Genomic DNA, 23113 nt, shown 5'->3' with positions numbered 1-23113 from the left:
TATGATAAAGGTATTCAGGAGGTTCTGAGGTTCCGGGGTCTCTGGCGCTGTGAGGCCATGGCTGGACTACAGTCCGGCCCCAAATATTTTGCTTCCAATCTCGTGAAGCGTGCCCGGGGGAAGTAACCGCGCATTTTGCCGGAAACCTGTGTTTGGTTACGAAGATGGTTTTATTGGAAGCAGACGTGACGAACCGCTTCCCCTGCGGCGGCAGGAATGTGAAACCTTATTAGTTACACCGATATTAGGTTCAGGGCACTGGAGGACAAATTGATTGTTTTTCACTCCGCCCGAATCGAAAGTTACACGTGTAGTTCTTTCCCTCGGAAGGGTTTTAAGTTTTGTTTTCCCGGCGGTGACGTGTTGCAGCGTCAGGTCCGATGCTGGAAGCCGCGGCGAAGAGTGAGCCATGAGAAGTAGTGAGTAACTTGGTGGTTGAGGGATTGGGGACGAAACTCGGATGGGGTGCGGAGGTAGTTGTCCCACTGTTCTCGCTCCTTCCCCACCCCAGCTCTCCTGCCCTCGCAATTCCTATCGACCCCAACTTGCTGATACTCTGCAAGTTTCACCCCGCAGCTTCGCCGCCGTTCTTGCATTGCTTCTGTTACCTTGGCTTTTTCAGAAGGCATCCCTTTGAATTGAGGTGTAGAAGACCTTACCAGCTCCAGCTTTGTTCGTTTGGCCGCACGATTGTTGTCTGGTGAATATCCTGGAATTAAGTAGTACGTAGGATCTGTGGTTTAGTATCTCTCGTCTGAATCCTAATTTATTAAGTTCTTTCGAATGTTTTCGTATTTCCATTTGGTAACCCTAACATTTTTTTTATTGCTGATCGTTTAGCAAATAAATCCTCAATGCGCGGAAGAAGACCAGGAGACTGAAACAGACAGAACAACACATTAATAGCCCTGAAAAAGACTCGAGTGCTGAACTCTGGAGGGCTTCTGCACCCCGGTCAGAAGACCAGTGTGAAGGTAATGAATTATTATTTTGTGTGTAGGTAATTAAATAAAACATGGCTGTCGTGTTTAGGTTGATGTTGTCTCCATACCTAATTGTGATGGTGCTTATTGTCCTACAGTAATTTGCAGTGATGAGGCAATTCGTAGAACTGTGGCATAATAGGCTTCCACTACAAAAACAGGAAGCTGGGTCAGTCAGAATATGTGGAGACAAATTGTCCAGGTCGATGTTTCCAACTGAGCCTTCCTTTCTATCTTTTGTCTCCATAGATGCTGATTGGCCCACTGACTTCCTCCAACTTTGCTTTTGTTTTGTATTCAGGTCCAGGACCTGTACTTTCTTTTGCCTTAGTTTACAGTTTAAAGTACTGGGGGAGAAAATACAGACAATGAGTATTCTGATTTCAGTAGTGAAAAGACAAGTAGGATGATAGATTTGAAATTCTGTAGCATGTTTTTAATGGGTACATTGCTCATGGCAAGGATGAAGGTTGTATTTAGGGAGGTTTTGATACTGAAGGGTTATTTCTTGAATAATGTTTATGCATGTGTTAGCTTAAAATATATATTCTAATTTGATTCTGGAGCTTCAATGTGCTCATTAGCTGCTATTCACTTTATTATTACCAGATCCTTGCGTTTTTTTTCTCAAGCTGAAGTATCTTTAAACCCCTTGTCCTGATTCTGAAAAAAATCTATTTGATCCCTTGCACATTCTTGTTTAACTTGGCTACAATTTTCAGGGTTAAGATTAATAGAAAATGAGCGAGTTTTATTTTTGAGGTGGTCTCAACTGTCAATGTTATTGAAGTAGTGGGAAATTTAAATTTTTTTTTATCACACCAGAGCTGTCAGATTTCATTGTGCATCTATGTTTTTTTAAAAAAGTAAGCATTATATTAAATAAATATTCAAAATACAGTGTATTCTGGTTATTTAGGCCATCAGTTAATTGGGGCAGCCACTTATTTGGGACAAATGTTAAAGTAGATAAACTAATCAAGGAAAATAGCTGGGAATACCTTCACTTATTTGCTGCTAAATAGGACAGGAGACTGTTGCTGAACAGTTTCTAACTAGTGTCAGTTGTGTGTACTTATGCTGTGCTTGGAGTGAACAGTTTTTAAATAGTGTCAGTTGTGTGTTTATGTCAAAAACCAGTGATTTTTGTCACTGATAGTTGGTGATAAATAAGCAGTAAGACAATTTGGTAATGTTTTGCTCACTGTGGTTTCAAGCATTCAGGCTTGGAAATGTCAGAAACAGCCAGAAGTGAAAATGAAACTGTTGCACTATTTCAACATATTAGGAACAACGAAGAACTTGAAGGTATCAACAATCACCTTGAATGTTACCTTGGGTCTCTACCAGACACTCAACTCTTGGCTGTGGCTTTGTGTAGCTGTTTGCACGTGACAGAGGTCACACTCCGGTTACACCATTTTGATAGGTGGGATAAACCAGATGAGCATTGCTGGTAGGTTTCATTACCTAGTGAGATAGGTTGCTTCACAGCCTGGTATGGAAACATTGATGCCCTTGAATGGGGAAAGTCTGCAAAAAGTGGTGCATATGCCTCGTCCATCACGAGTGAAGCCCTCACCACCATTGAGCGCACCTACATGGGGTGCGGTCGCAGAAAAACAGCACCCACTATCCAGGCCATGCTCTCTTCTCGCTGCTGCCATCGGGAAGAAAACGCTGAAGCTTCAGGATCTGCTTCACCAGGTTCAGGAACAGTTATTGCCCCTCAACCATCAGGAGGGGATAACTTCACTTGCCCCATCACTGAACTGTTCTCACAACCTCTGGACTCAGCTTCAAGGACTCTTCATCTCATGTTCTCGATATTTATTTATTATTATTTATATTTTTTCTTTTTGTGTTTGCACAGTTTGTTGCCTTTTGCACGTTGATGGCTTGTCTGACCTGTTGGGGCGGTCTTTCATTGATTCTATTGTTTCTTGTATTTATTGTGAATGTCCATAAGAAAATGAATCTCAGGATCATATGTGGTGATGTGTATATGTATATATATGTACTTTGACCATAGATTTACTTGAACTTTGAACATTTGAGATAGGGACATGCTGTCCAAGTGTGCAAATTTAGCTCCGGTGGACTGGGCAGGTGAAATCTACAGGAAGATCCAACGGCTAGGAAGGCGGTTTTGCGATGCCCTCTGAAGAGTGAGGGGCATGACGAGGCACGTTCATCCACTGCAGTCAGGGAAGTCCCCAGTTGAGATGTCTACTCTTACCACTGGACCCAGACTCCCGAGGTTGAGAAAGTGGAACTGCCACAGTGCAATGCCTTTTTAAATACATTTTAAAAAACCTCCCACGTAGGTTTCCTGTCATCGTCGGATAAGACGGATATTCATGAGTAGCGGCATTCTAATTTGTTCTGTATTTCATTTAAATGCATAGCTTATTACACAGCTAAATAGCAGTTTGTCTTTTTATACCTTTTTAACTATTTCCATGAAACATCAGCTAGTTGGGGAAGCCACTTATTTGGTCGAAAATGTACTGTTCCTGATGTGTCCCAATTAATTGGCATCCACTGTACTGAAATGATACTCTGTTTTTTAAAAAATGTCTATTTGTGCTTAAAATTTATTTTTAAAGCAATTTTTTCCAGTTCTAACAAGGTGTTTCTGATCTTGGCAATTAACGCTTGGTGCACATGTTTGTCAGTTCTGCTAACTATTTCTAGCATTTTCTGTACTTTCAGGCTATGTTTTCAGTAGTTATATCATCTTTCTTGCGTTTTGACCATATATGTTGGTTTCTTGGTAACTTACACAATCTTCCCATTACAATTTCAGCACATGTAATGGGTGTGACACTGTAGAGATCTTTGTATGTTGAAAAAAGCTCTTACTCTATGAAATATGACATTTGCACAGTACTAGCTGATGTTTTTTCAAGCCATTTCTTAGTGTGCCAGGAGATCCACTGAGTTTAACAGGAAATAAGGATGCTTTTAAGGACAGACTAAGTACAGGATTTTTAACAAGTGATTGGTTAATCACCTGTGCAATTATGAGGGTATTTGAGACCACATGTTATCTTGGATGTCATGGGAGTGAACTTATTCAATTGAATAATAACCAGTAAGTCCATCCTCATTTTCAAAATTCTGGTTTCATGATTACAAGTCGACCTTCACTAATCCAACTACCTGTAATCTGGTTCCTTCGATAATCTGGCACTGATTATGCTTAATGTGATCCTTCTGTAATTCGGCATTTTCACTAATCCGGCACTCTTCAGGTCCCAGTGGTGCCTGTGAAGGTCGACCTGTATTATAATTCCAATATTCATTTTGAAATCAATGTTTAAAACTACCAGTGTAAATTTGCCATGGTAATTATAATTTCTCTTCAGTGGCAGGACAATTTCCAAGGTTGGAAGAACAATATTTGTTGCTCATGTTTGCTGTTCTGTACAGTGGAAGGCAGTGGAATTTGTATCTATTTCACACTCCACTCTGCCCTCTGTCTTTGGCTTTCTATATTCTTTAGAAAAAGGTCAGTGTAATCTTGAGAATGAACTGGACACATGATTTTTTCTAGACTCAGTGTTGAGTTCAGCAATTTCAGATAAACAACATTATTATTATAACCACCACTCACAGTGTTACTCTGCTTTTCATATTTGTGTATTGACCTACCTCTTGCTATTCACTAATGTCTTTAAAACACTTTCACTTGATTCCTTTACCCTTTTTGTCGTAGATTTTCTCGTGCCCTCCACACTTTTTCTTCCCCTATCTATCTCTGGCCTTTATATGAAGTCAAGCTTGAAGTTAATCCATCATCCTCCATTCCTCTTCCATGTACAGAACGGACAAGGAAAACATTGTGCATTCAGTACTTTCCTCAAGGCAACATTTGATTAGCTTGGGGCAGGTATATTGGGAAATGCCAGGAGTTAAAATACAATAGTGCAGCACTAGACACATCATTAGGCCCATGATTTTGTGCCAATTTTGATACAAAGCCAGGTGAGCAAAGCATTTACAGGAAAATAAAGAAATAACAATCTATGAAGAGTGATACATAAACAAAGACTGACAAACAAGCAATGTGTGAAAGAAGAAAAGGTAGAGTCAAATCCTGAAAGGTACTATGAGAGTACCAATAACAGAATCAAAGTTGAGTTTGTTTTCATATGCACAGGTGAAAAGAAAAGCTTATTTGCAGCATCACAGGCACATGGTATCATATAAACAGTGTCCATTTTATTAGGTGCAGAAGTAGGACCCGCTGTGGTCTTCTATCAAGGTCTGATATGCATTGAGAGATACTCTTCTGCACACCATTATTGTAACACATAGTTATTTGGGTTACTGTCACCTTCCTGTCAACTGAACCTGTCTGGCTATTCTCTGATCCCTCTCATTAAGAAGGCGTCTTCGCCCACTGAACTGCTGGTCACTGGATTTTTTTTTTGTTTGTTGTTATTGTTTGCACCATTCTCTGGTAACTGTTGTGCCTGAAAATCCCAGAAGATCAGCAGTTTCGGAGAGATTTAAATCATCCTGTCTGGCATCAACAATCATTTCAGGGTCAAAGTCACTTAGATCACATTTTTCCCCATTCTGATGTTTGATTTGAACAACAACCGAACCACTTGACCATCTCTGCATGCTTTTGTGCAGTGAGTTGCTGCTACATGATTTTCTGATTAGATACTTGTTTTAACAAGCTAATGCACCTAATGAAGTAGCCACCGAGTGTATATGGCCAAAGTGGTAAATAAGTCCCAGTTGTAAAGATCAGTGTGGTTGTCTGTCTGTGGACCTATGGGTGATGGATGAGTTGTGAAATGCATACTTGTCTGTATTATGGTGGAGAAGTTCATGGAAAGTAGGGTATTCTGGGAAAAGAACAGTGTCCTGAAGCAAATTAACATTACAAAAATGTAGTTGATGACAGTCTTAAAATGGATAGAGCTGGATAAATCCTTGTGGTCTGACTAAGTGTATCACAGGACATTTTAGGAAGGTAGGGAATAAACTGCTTGGGCCCTGGAAGAGATATTATGTTTATGTTTGTCTTGTTAGCCATAGATGTACTGGACTTCAGTTGTTACAGTTCATTCCACACTCTTATTGTTCTGGATATGCAATATGCAGGACAAGCTTTTCACTGTATCTTGGTACATATGATAATAAACCAACTACAGTTACCAAAAGACTGGAGGAAGGCTAATATTGTCCCTGTGTTTAAGAAGGGTATGAAGAACAAGCTAGGGAACTACAGGAGGTAAGTATGACATCAGTGGTGGGATAGTTACTGGAGGGGATTCTGCAAAACAGGATCCCTTGGTGTCTAATAAGGCAATGACTGGTGAGGGATAGTTTGCATGTCTCTGTGTGTATGACACTGGGTCTTACAAATTTGTCTGTCACAATTCCCTGCATGCTGTCATGGTGATGTTTACTGGTAATGAACCAAGCTGCATTTGAACTACATATTCATGAACATCACTGCAAACGCACAACTCTAGCTACGTGTCCCTGGTGTTGTAGAGGACAGGTCTGGCTCTGTTGACAGGCAAAATCCTATGGCCCAGATGTAGCCACACTACCTGTTCTTCATGAAAGAGTTCTTTCAAGCAAATACCTGTCCATCAGTAGTGGTCAGCAAGGAATGGGTTCTGGTGGGGTGGATCCCTCAGCAAACTGTTCAAACCATTTGGCAAAATGTCTCATTGCCAAACTCATCAACGAGCACAAAGACCTTGCTTGGCTGGTAGTGAGAGGGGTTCTCACAGTCAGGTATTTCCCATATAGATGATGTCATCCCCTGTGCACGCTGCCCTCAAACAGCTGAGGTGGAGAAGAGACAGTCAGCTAAGAGGGTGTGGAGACAGATGCAATGGTCCGTGTCCAGTTCATCCCCAGCACCCATGTAACAGAGGACTCTTTCCCCAGCACCCATGTAACAGAGGACTCTTTCATCCCTACACTATCCTCAGCTCTGTGTTCACAAAAGAAAGCTAAATCCAGTTTGTAAGACGTGTTGAGAGGGTGCAGAAGTGGTTTTACCATGATGCTGCCTGGATTAGAGGGTATCTGCTATAAAGATAAGATTGGAGAAGCGTGGGTAGCTTTCTTTGGAATGGCAGAGGTGGAGGGAGAACCGATAGAAACCTAAAATATTATGAGCAATGTAAATAGCTTGTATTTCTCCTAGGATCAAAATGCCTAATACAAGATGACATTCATTTAGAGTGTAAGTAGAAAGTTAAAAGCAGTGGCACAGTAGTGTAGCAGTTAGTGCAATGCTTTACAGTGCCAGCGATCTCTGATTGGGGTTCAATTCCTACCGTTATTTGTAAGGAATTTGTATGTTCTCCTTGTGATCCCATCGGTTTCCTTTGGCTGCTCCGATTTCCTCCCATATTCCAAAGCTGTACAAGTTATTTGTAGTAAGTTGTCAGCATGCGACATTGGTACTGGAAGCACAGTGACACTTGTGGGCTGCCCCAGCACATCTTTGGACTGTGGTGGTCATTGATGCTTACAGTGCATTTCACTGTATGGTTTGATGTGAGGTGAGGGTCTCCGTTGGTCAGAGTTGACTATAATATTGTGTCCTAGCTGTCTAGGTATGCAAGCCTGGGTAGTATAATATGGAAAGCAAGCTGTTGCCCGTGTACAAGCTCCCCCTCTCCACGCAACTGATGAACCCAAAGGAACGGCAGAGGCCGGTACAGTTTGGTACCAGCAGTGTCATGGGAGTTGCCAGTTAGTATTGAACTTACTGTCTAGACTGCCTTATGGACTCCAGCTCCGGACTTTTCTCTCTGGGTTTACTCCTAAGGTCTTCTCCATGAGTGAGTATAATGCAAGGCAGCGGAGGGTTGAAATCAGAGTTTTCCTTCTAGGTGAGCTGCCAACCACGGCTGACAAGCCCTATTTGCCAAAGTGACTGGTTTTAAGACGCCAGTAACCCGCTTTTGCCCCTTCTCCTGTCAGTAGGAATGGTTTTTCTGGGCTTAGTAGGTAACCACAAATGAAAGCTAGGAGCTGGACTTGGTTGTCAGAGGCTATTTGAGGCACACAACACTGGGACCATATAATAAGTAGTGGAAGCTTGACCCTGTTACCACCCCCTCCTATAACAACCTTAAGGAACCTTAGATTTTGATGTACAAATAATCTATAATTGTCAAAGGAGATGTGCAGGGCAAGTTTTTAACATGGAGTACAGTGAGTGCCTGATAGTGGAAGGAAATATGATGGAGGAGACCTTCTCAGACAGGCACATGAGTGTGCTGAGCATGGAGGCATATGGATGTTGTGTTGGGAGAAATGAGTAGTTTAGTTTGGCATTTAATTACGAGTTTAATTAGTTCGGCACAACAACATAAGCTGAAAAGACTGTACCTATGCTGCATTGTTCTATGTTTTATGTTCTATGAATCCACTGCACTTTTTAAACAAAGGAGATATATACTAGCTATTCACCAAACCTCTGGGACCTCGACTAAGGCTAAAGAGAATACACCAATTCCCATTTATGGGTTAGAGATGAAGGGAGTAAGACGCTTCAAATTCTTGGGCATTAACATCTTTTAGCATACTGTCTCTAAATGAAGTGTGGTGCTGTGAGTCTTGAAGAGACTTAATATTCTATTAGAGCCTCAACGCCACCATCACCATGATATCAATATACCCGAGAGTGTCAGCGTACCTCTCCCCATCCTTCTTTTCGGTAAATACAGATGCAAAGTACTTGTTCTGTACCAAGCCTGCTTCCTCCAACTCTAGCATAAATTGTCTGATTTATTCTTTTTTCTGTCGCGTGCATACGTCTGTGTGTATGCGATGTTGGCGGGACGATGTCTTTTTCATGCCTTTACAAGGCAAGGAGCGAAAGAGAGAGAGACTGTGTGGCGCAGCTCTCCTCACACAGACATTTTGCAGTATTTTTCTTTTATTTTACGAGGTCGAGTTGCGATCTCGACACTCAACCCGGCACGGATGGACAGCGTACTCAGGAGTGGATCCGACCGGGTTCGAACCTGGGAACTTCGGTTCCAGAGTCCGGCACCAATGTCATTGCGCCACCAGTCGGCCCTGTCTGATTTGTTCTTGAGTGATTCTTCTGAACTACCCTCTTGTTTTTAATGTTTGTGTAAAATGCCTTGGGATTTTTTTCTAATCCAACATGTAAAGGACATTTCATGACCCCTTGTAGCCCTCTTGATTTCACATTGGGGTCAGGAGTGAGATGCGAGATAGACAATGAGACTGAAGAGCTACAACATCAGATAAATTCCCTTAAGACCCAGGGAATAAGACGAGGGACCGAGCAGAATGCCTCCCCCCCCCGCACCCATGGGCTGGGCTCAAGCAGACAAGACCCGGAGGGAGGTCCTGGGAACCGAGCATTGTGCCTTCCCAGGGAGCCCCAATGGAGCGAGTGTACCCAGGCTCCTCAACCCGGGGGACAGAGCAAAGCGCATCACTCACCTCCATCATGACCCGCACCGGGGAATCTAAGGTGCTGCAGCCATGGGAGCATGGGCACCAACGCCGGCGGAGCTGCGTGACTACAGGGCCTCGTAGTGGCGCTGGAGCGGCATTTCGAGCAGAGGCCTTTGGCGGAAGCAATGAGGGAAGAACTGTGGAGCAGACGGCGTCGTATGGGAGGAAGCCTGGGGGCACAAGCAGCTGATCCCCGCCACTGTGCTCAGCATGGCTACCCCCAGTTCCCTCCCGCGGCTGAGGGACAGCTTTCCCTCCACGCCTTTGTAAAGGCGCTGACGCCAGAGCGCCTTTGGCAGCATGTTTGCCTGACATCACCATCGTTGCTGGACGAGGCACTGACCTAGGCGGAAAGGGCAGAAGCAATTTTAGCCCCTCAAGGTGTTCCAGCATCGCCCCGCACCAGCGAGCCTGGGCTTAGTCACCGAGGTGGAAGAGGAATCTTGATGAGGAGGAGCCCGTGAGACAGGTCCAATCAGCGCTATGCTGGCCTCAAAATGATCTCTGCAAGTCGTTTGGCTTGGGACTGCCCCGCACCGGCACGTGCCACAGCCCAGAGCAACCATTGGAAACACCGAGTGGGCAGTGCTGCACGAATCCTCCAGCAGAACCCTTCCGTTGCCACCCCTCCGGGCGGGCCGTTTGGGGGAAGAGCAAGGCTTACATGTGGACTGCCTGCGTGGTGGAGGGCATCAGGTGCCGTATGTTGGTGGACAGGGGGTCAACCATCACTACCATCCGTCCCAGTGTTCTCCCCGGCACGGACCAACCATCTCCGCCTGGGTGGACAACAACAGCAGTCCAGCTGGCTACGGTCTGCGGTGATAGTGAGGGAGGAGGAGGCTGCGCATCACAGTGGGGAGAAACGCAGTGGACACAAGGCGTGGCTAGCTGACATCCGAGAGTCCTGAATCATTGGTCTGGACCTGCTGTCCCACTTCGGAGTGTGGATGTGTCGGGGGCAACTCTCTACCTCGGTGCTGAAGCCATGGCTGTCCGGCAGGGCAGCTCCAGGAAGCGGTCCTGGTGGGAACAGCAACCACACCGGTTTCACAGCGGCCTGGGGCAGTGCAGCACACCCAGCAGCGGCCCAACACAACACCGCTGAACCAGGAGCAAGTGACGGTCACAGTACTTCATATGACAGCCGACAACGACCTCCCTACCATGGACCAGCAGCGAGGGACTCCTCCTACTGGCATTGCATGGAGTAGACGTGTTTCTCGAATGGCTCCATTCTTTTTAAATTACTGAATCCAATCTGCTTTGAAAACTTACTCTGGGAGTATTATGATGTCTCATGCTAAAACTTCTAAAAATGAAGAGGATCCCTCTGACTATGGAAGCTATTACAGAGCTTATTTGGAAAGCTCAGAGCGAAACGTCTGAACAACTTTCGGATGTATGTTTAAAAGTTACCACAGAGCTTAATCGAATGGAGATTCTGCTGCAGACTTTTCAAAAAACTTAACAGAAACATTCTACTCAGATTCAAGAACATGAAGATGCTTTAATGAGACTGGATACTAAGATGGATGAGTTGGAAAAGTTTGGAGATAAACAATGGAAAATCGTTGAATCTCTAAGACAAAAGATTGTCGCTTCGGAGAATGGATCAAGAAGGAACAATATACGAATTCTGGGTCTTCCTGAGTTGTTCGAAGGCAATCGACTTTCAGAATGTTTTGCAAAGCTGTTGGCTCGTGTGTTTTCTGATGTTTTGGATACTCCGCCAAGAATAGACCAGGCACACCGAGCCCCAGTGTTTAGATCCTCTTCTCAACAAAAACCTCGATCTGTGATAATTGCTTTTCATGACTTCCAAACAAAGGTTACTATAATTCGCCAATCTCGTCGGTTAGGTATGATTAACTTTGAAGATTATAAGATAAGGCTGGTCGAAGATTATTTGCCTGAGGTGTTACATGAACGTTTTAAGTATAAAAAGGTTATGACGGAGTTATACGACAAAGGCTATAAATCTTCACTAAATTATCCCGCTCACCTCAGGATCATTTTGAAAAATGGATCTCCGAAGTGGTTTCTTTCGATTGAGGAAGTGCACGATTTTCTTGAGGCGAATTAAGTCCAGAAGATTAATTGTTTAATACTGTATTATATAAACTTCTGGTCAGGTCACTCGTCTGAGTGCTACTGGTATCATATAAACCAGTACTACCTGTCGCGTGGTTGGGTGGTCAGTGACTAAACCGGCTCCCCCACCAGGCTTGCCTGGTGAGGAGGGTGGCTAGACACCCTGCAGGACGAAAAACAAGACCTGTCAAAGGACAGATGAACCCTCTCGTAGGGTCAACGTCCATCTAGCAAACACGTGTCGTGAAGCGTGGAAAGGGCATCCCTTGCATCGAAGCTTGGTCTGGCCATTCACTGCAACAGAACTTCCCCCATGCTGCTGGATCCGTGAGGGGATGTCGAGAGGGTGGGTCTGGACCTGTGCAACCCCCTACTCACCTAAAATCCACTCACGCACATGCTGTTCCTTTCTGAGGAGTGGGGTACCACCCCACTAACTGACTGAAAGGAACCATCATCATCCTATGGGATGGATAGCCAGAGAGGAGAGAGAGAGATTATATAAACTATGCTTCCTTGGCTTGACCGATTCTTTGTTGTTGGAAATTTGTGGTCTAATGGTTTAGTACGTCTTTCTTTTGAACAATTCTCTCTTCTATTCTTGTATACTCTTATAATTAGTTTCTGTTCTTATCGTATTTTCTTTGCTGGGTTAATTTTTTTTTCAACATGATGTTTTGAATTCTTCTTTAGCCCTTTTGAATAATATTTAGTCTCAACTCCAGAAGTTTAACTGTTTATTTCTGCTTCATATAACCCTGTTCCCTCAGTTTGACTGATCAATTCGTTGCAATTGTGCAGTTTATGTGTTTATTACTTCTTTCTTTGAACAATTTTTTCGATATATTTTTTATAAATAATCCTTTTTCTTTTTTTATTTTTTCTGTTTAGAAAATTAATAGACTTCAGTAAGTTTTCTTTGTAATTATTTTTTGCAAACATTATGTTTTGAATTTTTTTAGTTCTTTTGAAGGTTACTTAGTCTAGGTTGGAATTCATTCTGCACTAATCTTTTCTTCTCTTGGAGCTCTGCCAGTAAGATGTCAGTAGATCAGCTTTCGCCCTCTCTCGGGTGATTTTTTTTCTTTGGGAGGGGGGTGGGCGGGAGTGGGCTGTTTTTTTTTCTTTTTATCAGCTGTTTGGTTATCCCCGCCTCATCTATTGCTTGGTCAAGTATTTTGAATTATAAGGTTTGGATTTTTGGTCTCCTCCAGTGGTTTAAATGTTTAATCTCTGATTTAAACATATTTAAATGGTATACAGGTCCACAATCCCTTATCTGAAACCCTTGGAGCCGGTTGCATTTCGGAATTCAGAATTTTTCGGATTTCAGACCACCTCTCCCATACCAAAAAACACATGTTTGTTGATAGTCATTTGATACCCTCTGTTCGAGCCTGTGAATATAAAATTGCTGTTTCAGATCATGCTGCCATCTTTTTATCTTTAAATCTTTCGTGTGTTTCTCGATCTAACGAATTTTGGCGTTTTAATCCAATTTTACTATCGGATAAGGCTTTTTAAAAATTTTTAGGGAGTCAAATTACTTTTTTCTTTGAAGGAAATGCGCTAGATGACAATTCTAGCCTTATTATTTGGGATGCTTTTAAGGCTTAATATTAGAGGCCAAATTATTTTTTATACAGCAAGTATTAAGAAAAAAGCTAATAAGGAGAGAACTGATTTAGCCAATCAGCTGAAACGTTCAGATCAAAACTATGCTTCTGGTCTGGATACCGTCTTATACAAAAAACGTGTTGAAGTTAAAACTAAATATGGTCTGTTCTTAACTTACCCTGTTGAAACTCAACTTTTAAAAGATTAAAGTCAATTTTATGTTCATGGTGATAAAACGGGCAAACTTTTGGCTAATCAACTTAAAACTTTAATAGTTAAATGTGAAGTTAAGGAAATCTCCAAAGCGAATGGTGATATAACTTCTGATCAACTAGAAATAAACGATACTCTTAGAGAATTTTACTCTAAACTGTATAGCTCCGATTCCCCTAAAGCCAATTTTGCTATGAATAATTTTCTAGATCGTTTAAACGTTCCCTCACTTTCTGAGGTTAATCAAAAATGGTTAGATCAACCTTTTTCTTCTGAGGAAATTGCCCGGGTTGTCCATTCTCTGAGTTCAGGAAAGGGTCCCGGTTCTGACAGATTTTCTGGAGAGTTCTATAAGGCTTTTGCTCCTTTGCTTATTCATTACTTACTTTCTGTCCTTTCTGACTCTTTTAAATTTGGCATGTTGCCACAATCTTTTTATGATGCCTCTATTTCACTTATTCTCAAAAAGAATAAAGATCCAACTGATTTCTCTTCCTACAGACCCATTTCCTTACTTAATGTTGACGCTAAAATTTTATCTCAACTTTTGGTTCATAGGATGGAAAACATTCTGCCTTCTATTATCTCTGATGACCAGACCGGATTTATTAAAAATCGTTATTCTCATTTTAACATTTGTCATTTACTGAATGTTACTTACTCTCCCTCTAAAGAAACTTCGGAATGCGTGATCTCTTTAGATGCTGAGAAAGCCTTTGACCGGGTTGAATGGAATTATTTATTTAAAATATTAGAAAAATTTAACTTTGGGTCCAATTTTATTCAATGGATTAAATTACTTTATTTATCTCCCACTGCACAGGTTCCTACTAATTCTTGGTGTTCTAAACCATTTAATTTTCAGCGTGGAACCAGACAAGGATGTTCTTTGAGTCCCTTGCTTATTGATTTGGCTTTAGAGCCTTTAGCTGTCACATTTCATGAATCTGTTGACATCTTGGGTATTTTAAGGAGGGGTATCACTCATAAGTTGTTGCTTCATGCTGATGACCTTTTGCTCTACATCTCTAATGTGGAGTTCTCTCTACCCTCAGTACTTCCTTAACTTTCTGAATTTAGTCAGTTCTCAGGATATAAACTTAATCTTCATAAGAGTGAACTTTTTCCTTTGAATAATTTGGTATCAGTCAACTCTGACCTTTTAAAATTGTAAGAAATCAATTTACTTTTTTGGGTACAACAATTACTAGGAATTATAAATTTCTTTTTGAAGAAAACTTTATCACTCTTTTGGAGTATGTCAAGAAGGTACTATCAAATTGGTCTCCCCTTTCATTATGGCTGATTGGACATAACAATTCTATTAAGATGAATATTTTGCTGAAGTTTTTATATTTATTTCAAGCCTCACCTGTTTTTATTCCTAAATCCTTTTTTGACTCTTTAGACTCGATTATATCTTCTTACTTACGAAAGAATAAAACCCCCGATTAAACAAAGTTCATCTTCAGAAAACTTTAAAAAAAATGGGGGATTAGCTCTACACAATTTTAGGTTTTATTACCGGGCAGTCAATGTACGCTACCTTACGTTTTGCTTATATTAATCATGAAGACTGTCCAGTTTGGGTTTCTTCGGAAGTTGATTCTATTAATAAATTTTCTATTATTTCTCTTAATGGTTCTTCAATTCTTCTATCTTCAAGTAAATTAACTGATAATTATGTAGTTAAGCATTCTTTGAGGATTTGGTTACAATTTAGAAAATTCTTTGGGTTATTTGGTTTTTCACTCTCTAGTCCCATTTTTTCTAATTATTTTTTTAAACCTTCTTTGACTGATGTAGTTTTTAAAGAGTGGAATAGACTAAGTATTAAATGTTTTCAGGATCTATTTGTTGGAGATAGTCATCCCTCATTTGATCAACTATCTATTAAATATAATCTTCGTAATCTTTGTACAAATTAGAGACTTCTTGCGTTCTCAACTTCATACATTTTCTAAATGTCCAGATAAGAATTTAATTGATACAATTTTTACTCTGAAACCTTTTCATAATGGATCTATTTCTAATATTTATAGTATGTTGTTGGCAATGAGAAACATTCCGTTGGACAAAATTAAAAACCTCTGGGAATGTGACCTACAGATCTGAATCGATGAGGATACTTGGAATGAAATTTTTAAATTTGTTCACACCCCTTCGTTATGTGCGCATCACTCTTTTACAATTCAAAGTGGTTCATAGAGCCTACACGACTAAAGATAAGCTCTCTTGTTTTTACTAAGATTTTTCTCCATACTATAATAGGTGTAATGTCGAAGAGGCCTCTCTAATTCATATGTTTTGGTCCTGCCCGTGGCTTGATAAATTTTGGAAAGGATTTCAAGCTTTCTCGGAGCTTTTTAAAGTAAACTTTAAACCCAACCCTCTGACTGCCTTGTTTGGCATTGTTGGAGGAAATGATTTTACTCTTAAGCTCGTAAACACGAGGAATTCTGCAGATGCTGGAAATTCAAGCAACACACATCAAAGTAGCTGGTGAAGGCAGCAGGCCAGGCAGCATCTCTAGGAAGAGGTACAGTCGACGTTTCGGACCGAGACCCTTTGTCAGGACTAACTGAAGGAAGAGCTAGTAAGAGATTTGGAAGTGGGAGGGGAAGGGGGAGATCCAAAATGATAGGTGAAGACAGGAGGGGGAGAGATGGAGCCAAGAGCTGGACAGGTGATTGGCAAAAGGGATATGAGAGGATCATGGGACAGGAGGCCCATTGAGAAGGAAAAGGTGGGGGGGAACCCAGAGGATGGGCAAGGAGTATAGTCAGAGGGAGAAAAAAGAGAGAGAGAAAGAATGTGTGTATATAAATAAATAACGGATGGGGTACGAGGGGGAGGTGGGGCATTAGCTGAAGTTAGAGAAGTCAATGTTCATGCCATCAGGTTGGAGGCTACCCAGACGGAATATAAGGTGTTGTTCCTCCAACCTGGGTGTGGCTTCATCTTTACAGTAGAGGAGGCCGTGGATGGACATATCAGAATGGGAATGGGATGTGGAATTAAAATGTGTGGCCACTGGGAGAGCCTGCTTTCTAGATCTTTCTAGATCGTTCTGTCTCTATCTCTGGAGACAGCTTATCTACTGATGTCTACTATAAGCCTAGTGACTCTCACAGCTATCTGGACTATTCTTCTTCTCGCCCTGTCTCTTGCAAAAATGCCACCCCCTTCTCGCAATTCTTCCGTCTCCGCCATATCTGCTCTCAGGATGAGGCTTTTCATTCCAGGACGAGGGAGATGTCCTCCTTTTTTAAAGAAAGGGGCTTCCCTTCCTCCACCATCAACTCTGCACTCAAACGCATCTCCCGCATTTAACGCACATCTGCTCTCACTCCATCCTCCTGCCACCCCACTAGGAATAGGGTTCCGCTTGTCCTCACCTACCACCCCGCCAGCCTCCGGGTCCAACATATAATTCTCTGTAACTTCTGCCACCTCCAACGGGATCCCACCACTAAGCACATCTTTCCCTCCCCCCACACTTTCCGCGGGATCGCTCCCTCTGTGACTCCCTTGTCCATTCGTTCCCCCCCATCCCTCCCCACTGATCTCCCTCCTGGCACTTATCCTTGTAAGCGGAACAAGTGCTACACATGCCCTTACACTTCCTCCCTCACCACCATTCAGGGCCCCAGACAATCCTTCCAGGTGAGGCAACACTTCACCTGTGAGTCGGCTGGGGTGATATACTGTGTTCAGGGCTCCCGATGTGGCCTTCTATATATTGGCGAGACCCAACACAGACTGGGAGATCGTTTTGCTGAATACCTACGCTCTGTCCGGCAGAGAAAGCAGGATCTCCCAGTGGCCACACATTTTAATTCCACATCCCATTCCCATTCTGATATGTCTATCCATGGCCTCCTCTACTGTAAAGATGAAACCACACTCAGGTTGGAGGAACAACACCTTATATTCTGTCTGGGTAGCCTCGAACCTGACGGCATGAACATTGAGTTCTCTCACTTACGCTAATGCCCCACCTCCCCCTCGTACCCCATCCGTTATTTAGTTATATACACACATTCTTTCTCTCACTCTCCTTTTTCTCCCTCTGACCCTCTGACTATACCCCTTGCCCATCCTCTGGGTTTTCCACCCCCACCCCCCCACCTTTTCCTTCTCCCTGGGCCTCCTGTCCCATGATCCTCTCATATCCCTTTTGCCTATCACCTGCCCAGCTCTTGGCTCCATCCCTCCCCCTCCTGTCTTCCCCTATCATTTTGGATCTCCCCCTCCCCCTCCCACTTCCAAATCTCTTACCAGCTCTTCTTTCAGTTAGTCCTGACGAAGGGTCTCGGCCCGAAACGTCGACTGTACCTCTTCCTAGAGATGCTGCCTGGCCGGCTGCGTTCACCAGCAACTTTGATGTGTGTTACTCTTAAGCTGAAAGATTTGCATATTTTGGCCTTTATTCCTCTTTTAGCCAGAAGAGTTTTGTTGCTTAAATGGAAAGATGCCGCTCTGCCTGCTCATGCCCATTGGTTGATTGATGTTATGTCATGTTTAAATCGAGAGAAGATTAGGTGTTCTATTTCTATACCTAGACAAGATTCTTTTTACATTATGGGGACCTTTTTGAAACTACTTTCACAGTCTTTGATTTGTTCAGCAATGATGATGGCTATTATATGTTTGAATTTACGACTATATGTCCAAGATTTTTTTTTCTTTTAACGGAACAGCTGTTTTTTTTTCTCTCTTTTTGTTATGGGGTTTTGATTTTCCTTTAGATTAGAATAAAATATACCTTTTCAGTATTATGGTTAATTTACTACACATAGATATGGGGCATTTCAACCTTCTTTCTGTTTGCATAATATCATAATGTATTTTGTATTCGTCTGTGCAAGCAATTAATAAAAATATTGAGAAGACCAGCAGCTGTGCAGCGATCAGGTGAGTGATCCGATATTGGCCCAGGTAAGGGGATGGCTAACTGTGGGACGACAGCTGGAGTGGGCATAGGCCTCTGCCCTGGATCCAGAGACCAAAGCCCTGTACTCGCAGTGGGGAACGCTGGAGGTCCCCGACAGGTTGCTGTTCAGGTGGTGGCAGTTGTCCGATGGTGACCGACATCTCTTGCAGCTGGTCTCCCAGGGGTTCTGCGTCATGGTGCTGCAGTCGGTGGATGGGCTGGTGGGGCCGGCCATTTCAGGGTCGCAAAGACGCTGGGGCAGGCTGTGTGAACGCTTCTACTGGCTTGGGTACAGGCAGGATTTGGAGCTGTTCGTGCGCTGCTGCGACGCTTCCAGATTCCAGAAGGGGCTGGGCCGCCGGTCTAGGGTGCCAATGCAGCAGTTCATGGTCAGGGCCCAGCATGGGTTGACTGCCCCTCCCAGAAGAAGGGACTATCCCCCAGGCTTGGAAGCCACTGGAAAGGGTCGAGAGAGGTGCTCAACTGCATCTCTGATGTGGTATATCAGGTGCGGTTGCCTGTGCGGCGGAAGGCAGTCGTGCTGCACCGGGACCAACTGGCATCGTGTCAGCCCTTGGCCATCACTAACCCGGCGAGGCTGAAGGGAGGAGATGGCACTCCGGTTGTCCTGCCTCTTGCATCACACAACCAGGTGGCAGCGTCCACGCCCACCAGAACTTTTGGACTTTGCTGTGGACTCTGGGGTTGCTGGGGATGACTAACCCCTGGGGTGGGGGCAGTGTGACGTTCTGAGGTGGGGCGTGGTCGACAGCCTGCCCCTGCATTTGTTTAACTGCCCCACAGTTATTTGCTTGTGTATTTGTGGGTCACTCTAACTGTAACCAGGGTGTGTGATGGTCACCTCCCCGTCTTGAGAGACTGGTTGGGTTCACTCTCCCAGTCATGGTGCCTGTCTGTTTTGTGTTTATCACAATAAAATGGTTGTTGAGTTAACACGCTTTCTGGTTTTGTCATTATGGACCAAATGCTCGCACAATATGTACTTCTCCAAGTACTTGTACGTATTATTAATGGAGCTGCCTCAGCCACTTTCTCTGGCAGCTTATTCCACATATTGACCACCCTCTTCGGTATTCACCAATGAGAGGGAACTTGATGACGGTGAGGACAATATGAGTGAGGTTGATGTTCTGGAGCATGTTGATAGTAAGGGAGAGGAGGTGTTGGAGTTGTTAAAATACATTAAAATACATAAGTCTCCAGGGCCTGATGGAATATTCCCCAGGCTACTCCGCAAGGCAAGGGAAGAGATTGCTGAGCCTCTGGCTAGGTTCTTTATGTCCTCGTTGTCTACGGGAATGGTACCGGAGAATTGGAGGGAGGCGATTGTTCTCTTGTTCAACAAAGGTAGTAGGGATAGTCTGGGTAATTATAGACCAGTGAGTCTTACATCTGTGGTGGGAAAGCTGTTGGAAAAGATTCTTAGAGATAGGATCTTTGGGCATTTAGAGAATCATGGTCTGATCAGGGACAGTCAGCATGGCTTTGTGAAGGGCAGATCATGTCTAACAAGCCTGATAGAGCTCTAGGTAACCAGGCATATAGATGAGGGTAGTGCAGTGGATGTGATCTGTATGGATTTTAGTAAGGCTAAAGGTTCCCCATGGTAGGCTTATTCAGAAAGTCAGAAGGCATGGGATCCAGGGAAGTTTGGCCAGGTGCATTCAGAATTGGCTTGCCTGCAGAAGGCAGAGGGTTGTGGTGGAGGGAGTACATTCGGATTGGAGGGTTATGACTAGTGGTGTCCCACAAGGATCTGTTCTGGGACCTCTACTTTTCGTGAATTTTATTAATGACCTGGGTGTGGGGGTGGAAGGCTGGGTTGGCAAGTTTGCAGACGACACAAAGGTTAGTGGTGTTGTGGATAGTGTAGAGGATTGTGAAAGATTGCAGAGAGACATTGATAGGTTGCAGAAGTGGGCTGAGAAGTGGCAGATGGAGTTCAACCCAGAGAAGTCTGAGGTGGTACACTTTGGAAGGACAAAAACCAAGGCAGAGTACAAAGTAAATGGCAGGATACTTGGTAGTGTGGAGGAGCAGAGGGATCTGGGGGTACATGTCCACAGATCCCTGAAAGTTGCCTCACAGGTAGATAGGGTAGTTAAGAAAGCTTATGGGGTGTTAGCTTTCATAAGTCGAGGGATAGAGTTTAAGAGTCGCGATGTAATGATGCAGCTCTATAAAACTCTGGTTAGGCCACACTTGGAGTACTGTGTCCAGTTCTGGTGGCCTCACTATAGGAAGGATGTGGAAGCATTGGAAAGGGTACAGAGGAGATTTACCAGTTGCTGCCTGGTTTAGAGAGTATGGATTATGATCAGAGATTAAAGGAGCTAGGGTTTTACTCTTTGGAGAGAAGGAGGATGAGAGGAGAAATGATAGAGATATAAAAGATATTAAGAGGAATAGATAGAGTGGATAGCCAGTGCCTCTTCCCCAGGGCGCCACTGCCCAATACAAGGGGACATGGCTTTAAGGTAAGGGTTGGGAAGTTCAAGGGGGATATTAGAGGAAGGTTTTTTACTTAGAGAGTGGTTGGTGCATGGAATACACTGCCTGAGTCATTGGTGGAGGCAGATACACTAGTGAAATTTAAGAGACTACTAGACAGGTATGTGGAGGAATTTAAGGTGGGGGGTTATATGGGAGGCAGGGTTTGAGGGTCGGCACAACAATGTGGGCCGAAGGGCCTGTACTGTTCTGTATAATTCTATGAAATCATTCCTATGTTGCTCTGGCAATGTGCTTTGGGTCATTGTTCTGCTGAAAGATGAATGTCCTCCCCAGTTTAATCTTTTCTGGCAGAGGCTAGCTGCATTCATCTTCCCATCATTCCTGACCAAGTTTCCAGTCCCTACTGCTGAAAAGCATCCCCTTAACAGTAGGGATGGTGTTACCTGGCTGATGCGCAATACAGTATTAGATTTATGCTGCACGTACGCATCCACTTCAGTCTCAACTGATCACAAGACCTTCCAATCTTTACAGTATCTTCTAAGTGACGCAGTGTCTTTACAGGCAAGGACATGTTTTTCTTTCCTCCTTGCTACTCTTTGATAAATACCCTTTTTGTTCAATGCCTTGGAGATTGTGGAGATGTAAACTTCATCTCCAGTTGCAGTCACTGACTTCTGCAGCTCACTCAGAATGACTGTAGGCATCCCAGTGGCCTCCCTTATAACTGCCATTCTTCTCCAGTGGCTACGTTTGGAGGGGCAGCCTGACCTGGTCAGTATTGCTGTGGTTTAATGATGGACTGCACTCAGCTCCAAGGTATGTTTAGTGTCTTTGAGATGGTCATGTATCCTTCCACAGATTTGTGCTTCTCTATTATTATTTACCTTACTTGTCTTGAATGCTCTTTTGTCCTCATTTTGGTTTGGTCTGTTGAAAATTTACCATATTTTTGGACCCAGACAGAGGAGATATTTATTCAGATGTTTCTCCAGTTTTCTACATCAACAAATTGGGCAAGTTTGTTAGGTAATATGGAGTATTGCACTGGAGGAAATTTTGTCTGGTAATTAGAAAGGGAATTTGTACTACTTCAGCTCACAATTTTGGTTTTTAATGTTTACTAAATTATTGACTGGTTTTGGAATTTTTCTTTTGATTTGACATGATGCACAATGTTTTGTAGATTAGCTCAAAAATCCTACTTCAATATGCTTTAAATTTAGAAAATGAGACAGTAAAATATGAAAATAGTTTTGGGGGCTAAATACTTTTTCAAGGCACTATATGTTGTCCCTTGGGTCCTTTTAAATCGCCCTCTTCTCTCACCTTAATCGTGTGTCCTTTTGTTCTTGATTCCCCGGCCCTAGGGGGAGAAAGACTGTGTGGATTCACCCTATCTATGGCCTTCATGATTTTATCATGCACGTATAGGATCACCCTTCATTCTCCTACACACCAATATTTTTTTTTAAATCCCAACCTGGTCAATCTCAGCTCCACGAGTCCTGGTGACATCGTCATAAATCTCCGCATTCTTTTAAAGTTCAAAGTAAAATTTTGTTATCAAAGTACCTGCATGTCACCATACGTAACCTTGAGATACTAGTGTGTTGTCTCACAGTTACACTGTGCAAGTGTTTTCTTTTCTTACAGAATGGATCAGATTGCATTTGCAACACACCTAAAATTCCTTGGAAATGAAGCATTTAAGCAAAAGAAATATCACGTTGCACTCCAAAGGTATGATGCGGCTCTGCAAATCCTTCAACGTTGGCAACCAGAAGGAAGGTAAAAAAATATTTTTTTTTTAACTTTGTGAGTATTACATGTGATTTCCAACATAAGCCTCCAATCCAAATTTTACTCCAATGCAGAGTTGATTTGGAAAGGATTGCTGGTTTATGTTTTCCATTTTATGTTTGTGCCTCCTCTACGAGTGCATGTGGGCCTGAACAGACATTTTCCAGGCCTGCTGACTGAATTAGCTACCTGACTGTATAGTATTTGCTGAGCAAACGCAAGTACTGTGAAGTGAGGTTTTCAGCAGAAGGAAAGGGAGTGGAACAGCATGTCAGGACAGTGAATATAGAAGCTGTGATGTTGCTGCATTTGTTTAAGTCATTGATGAGGCTGCACTTGGAGTACTATGGACAATTTTGGTCACCTGTCATTGGAAGGTCGTGGTTAGTGCAGAAAAGATTTAAAAGGATGTCGTGATGAAGGGTCTCGACCTGAAGCATTAGGTGTTTATTCCCATCCATAGACTTGCTGAATCCCTGCAGCATGTTGTACAAGGATATTGCTG

General features: G+C 43.1%; 1 protein-coding gene across 7 annotated transcripts in view; it reads left to right on the top strand.

Annotated features, from left to right (window-relative positions):
• LOC140200139 (TPR and ankyrin repeat-containing protein 1-like) overlaps positions 1-23113 on the top strand; it is a 152534-nt gene that overhangs the window by 2873 nt on the left and 126548 nt on the right. The window contains exons 1-4 of one of the 7 annotated variants that reach the window (XM_072262989.1): positions 177-419; positions 623-722; positions 841-974; positions 22462-22596. In XM_072262989.1, the coding sequence (XP_072119090.1) occupies positions 22463-22596 (134 nt within the window). In that variant the 5' untranslated portion in view covers positions 177-419; positions 623-722; positions 841-974; position 22462. The other 6 variants (XM_072262999.1, XM_072263010.1, XM_072263039.1 and 3 more) reach the window with 6 other exon arrangements.

The sequence above is a fragment of the Mobula birostris genome, chromosome 1 (genome assembly GCF_030028105.1).
Source record: "Mobula birostris isolate sMobBir1 chromosome 1, sMobBir1.hap1, whole genome shotgun sequence".
Classification (NCBI taxonomy): domain Eukaryota; kingdom Metazoa; phylum Chordata; class Chondrichthyes; order Myliobatiformes; family Myliobatidae; genus Mobula; species Mobula birostris.
Note: the sequence above shows the minus strand (reverse complement) of the source record. Positions and strands in the feature narration are given on the sequence as shown.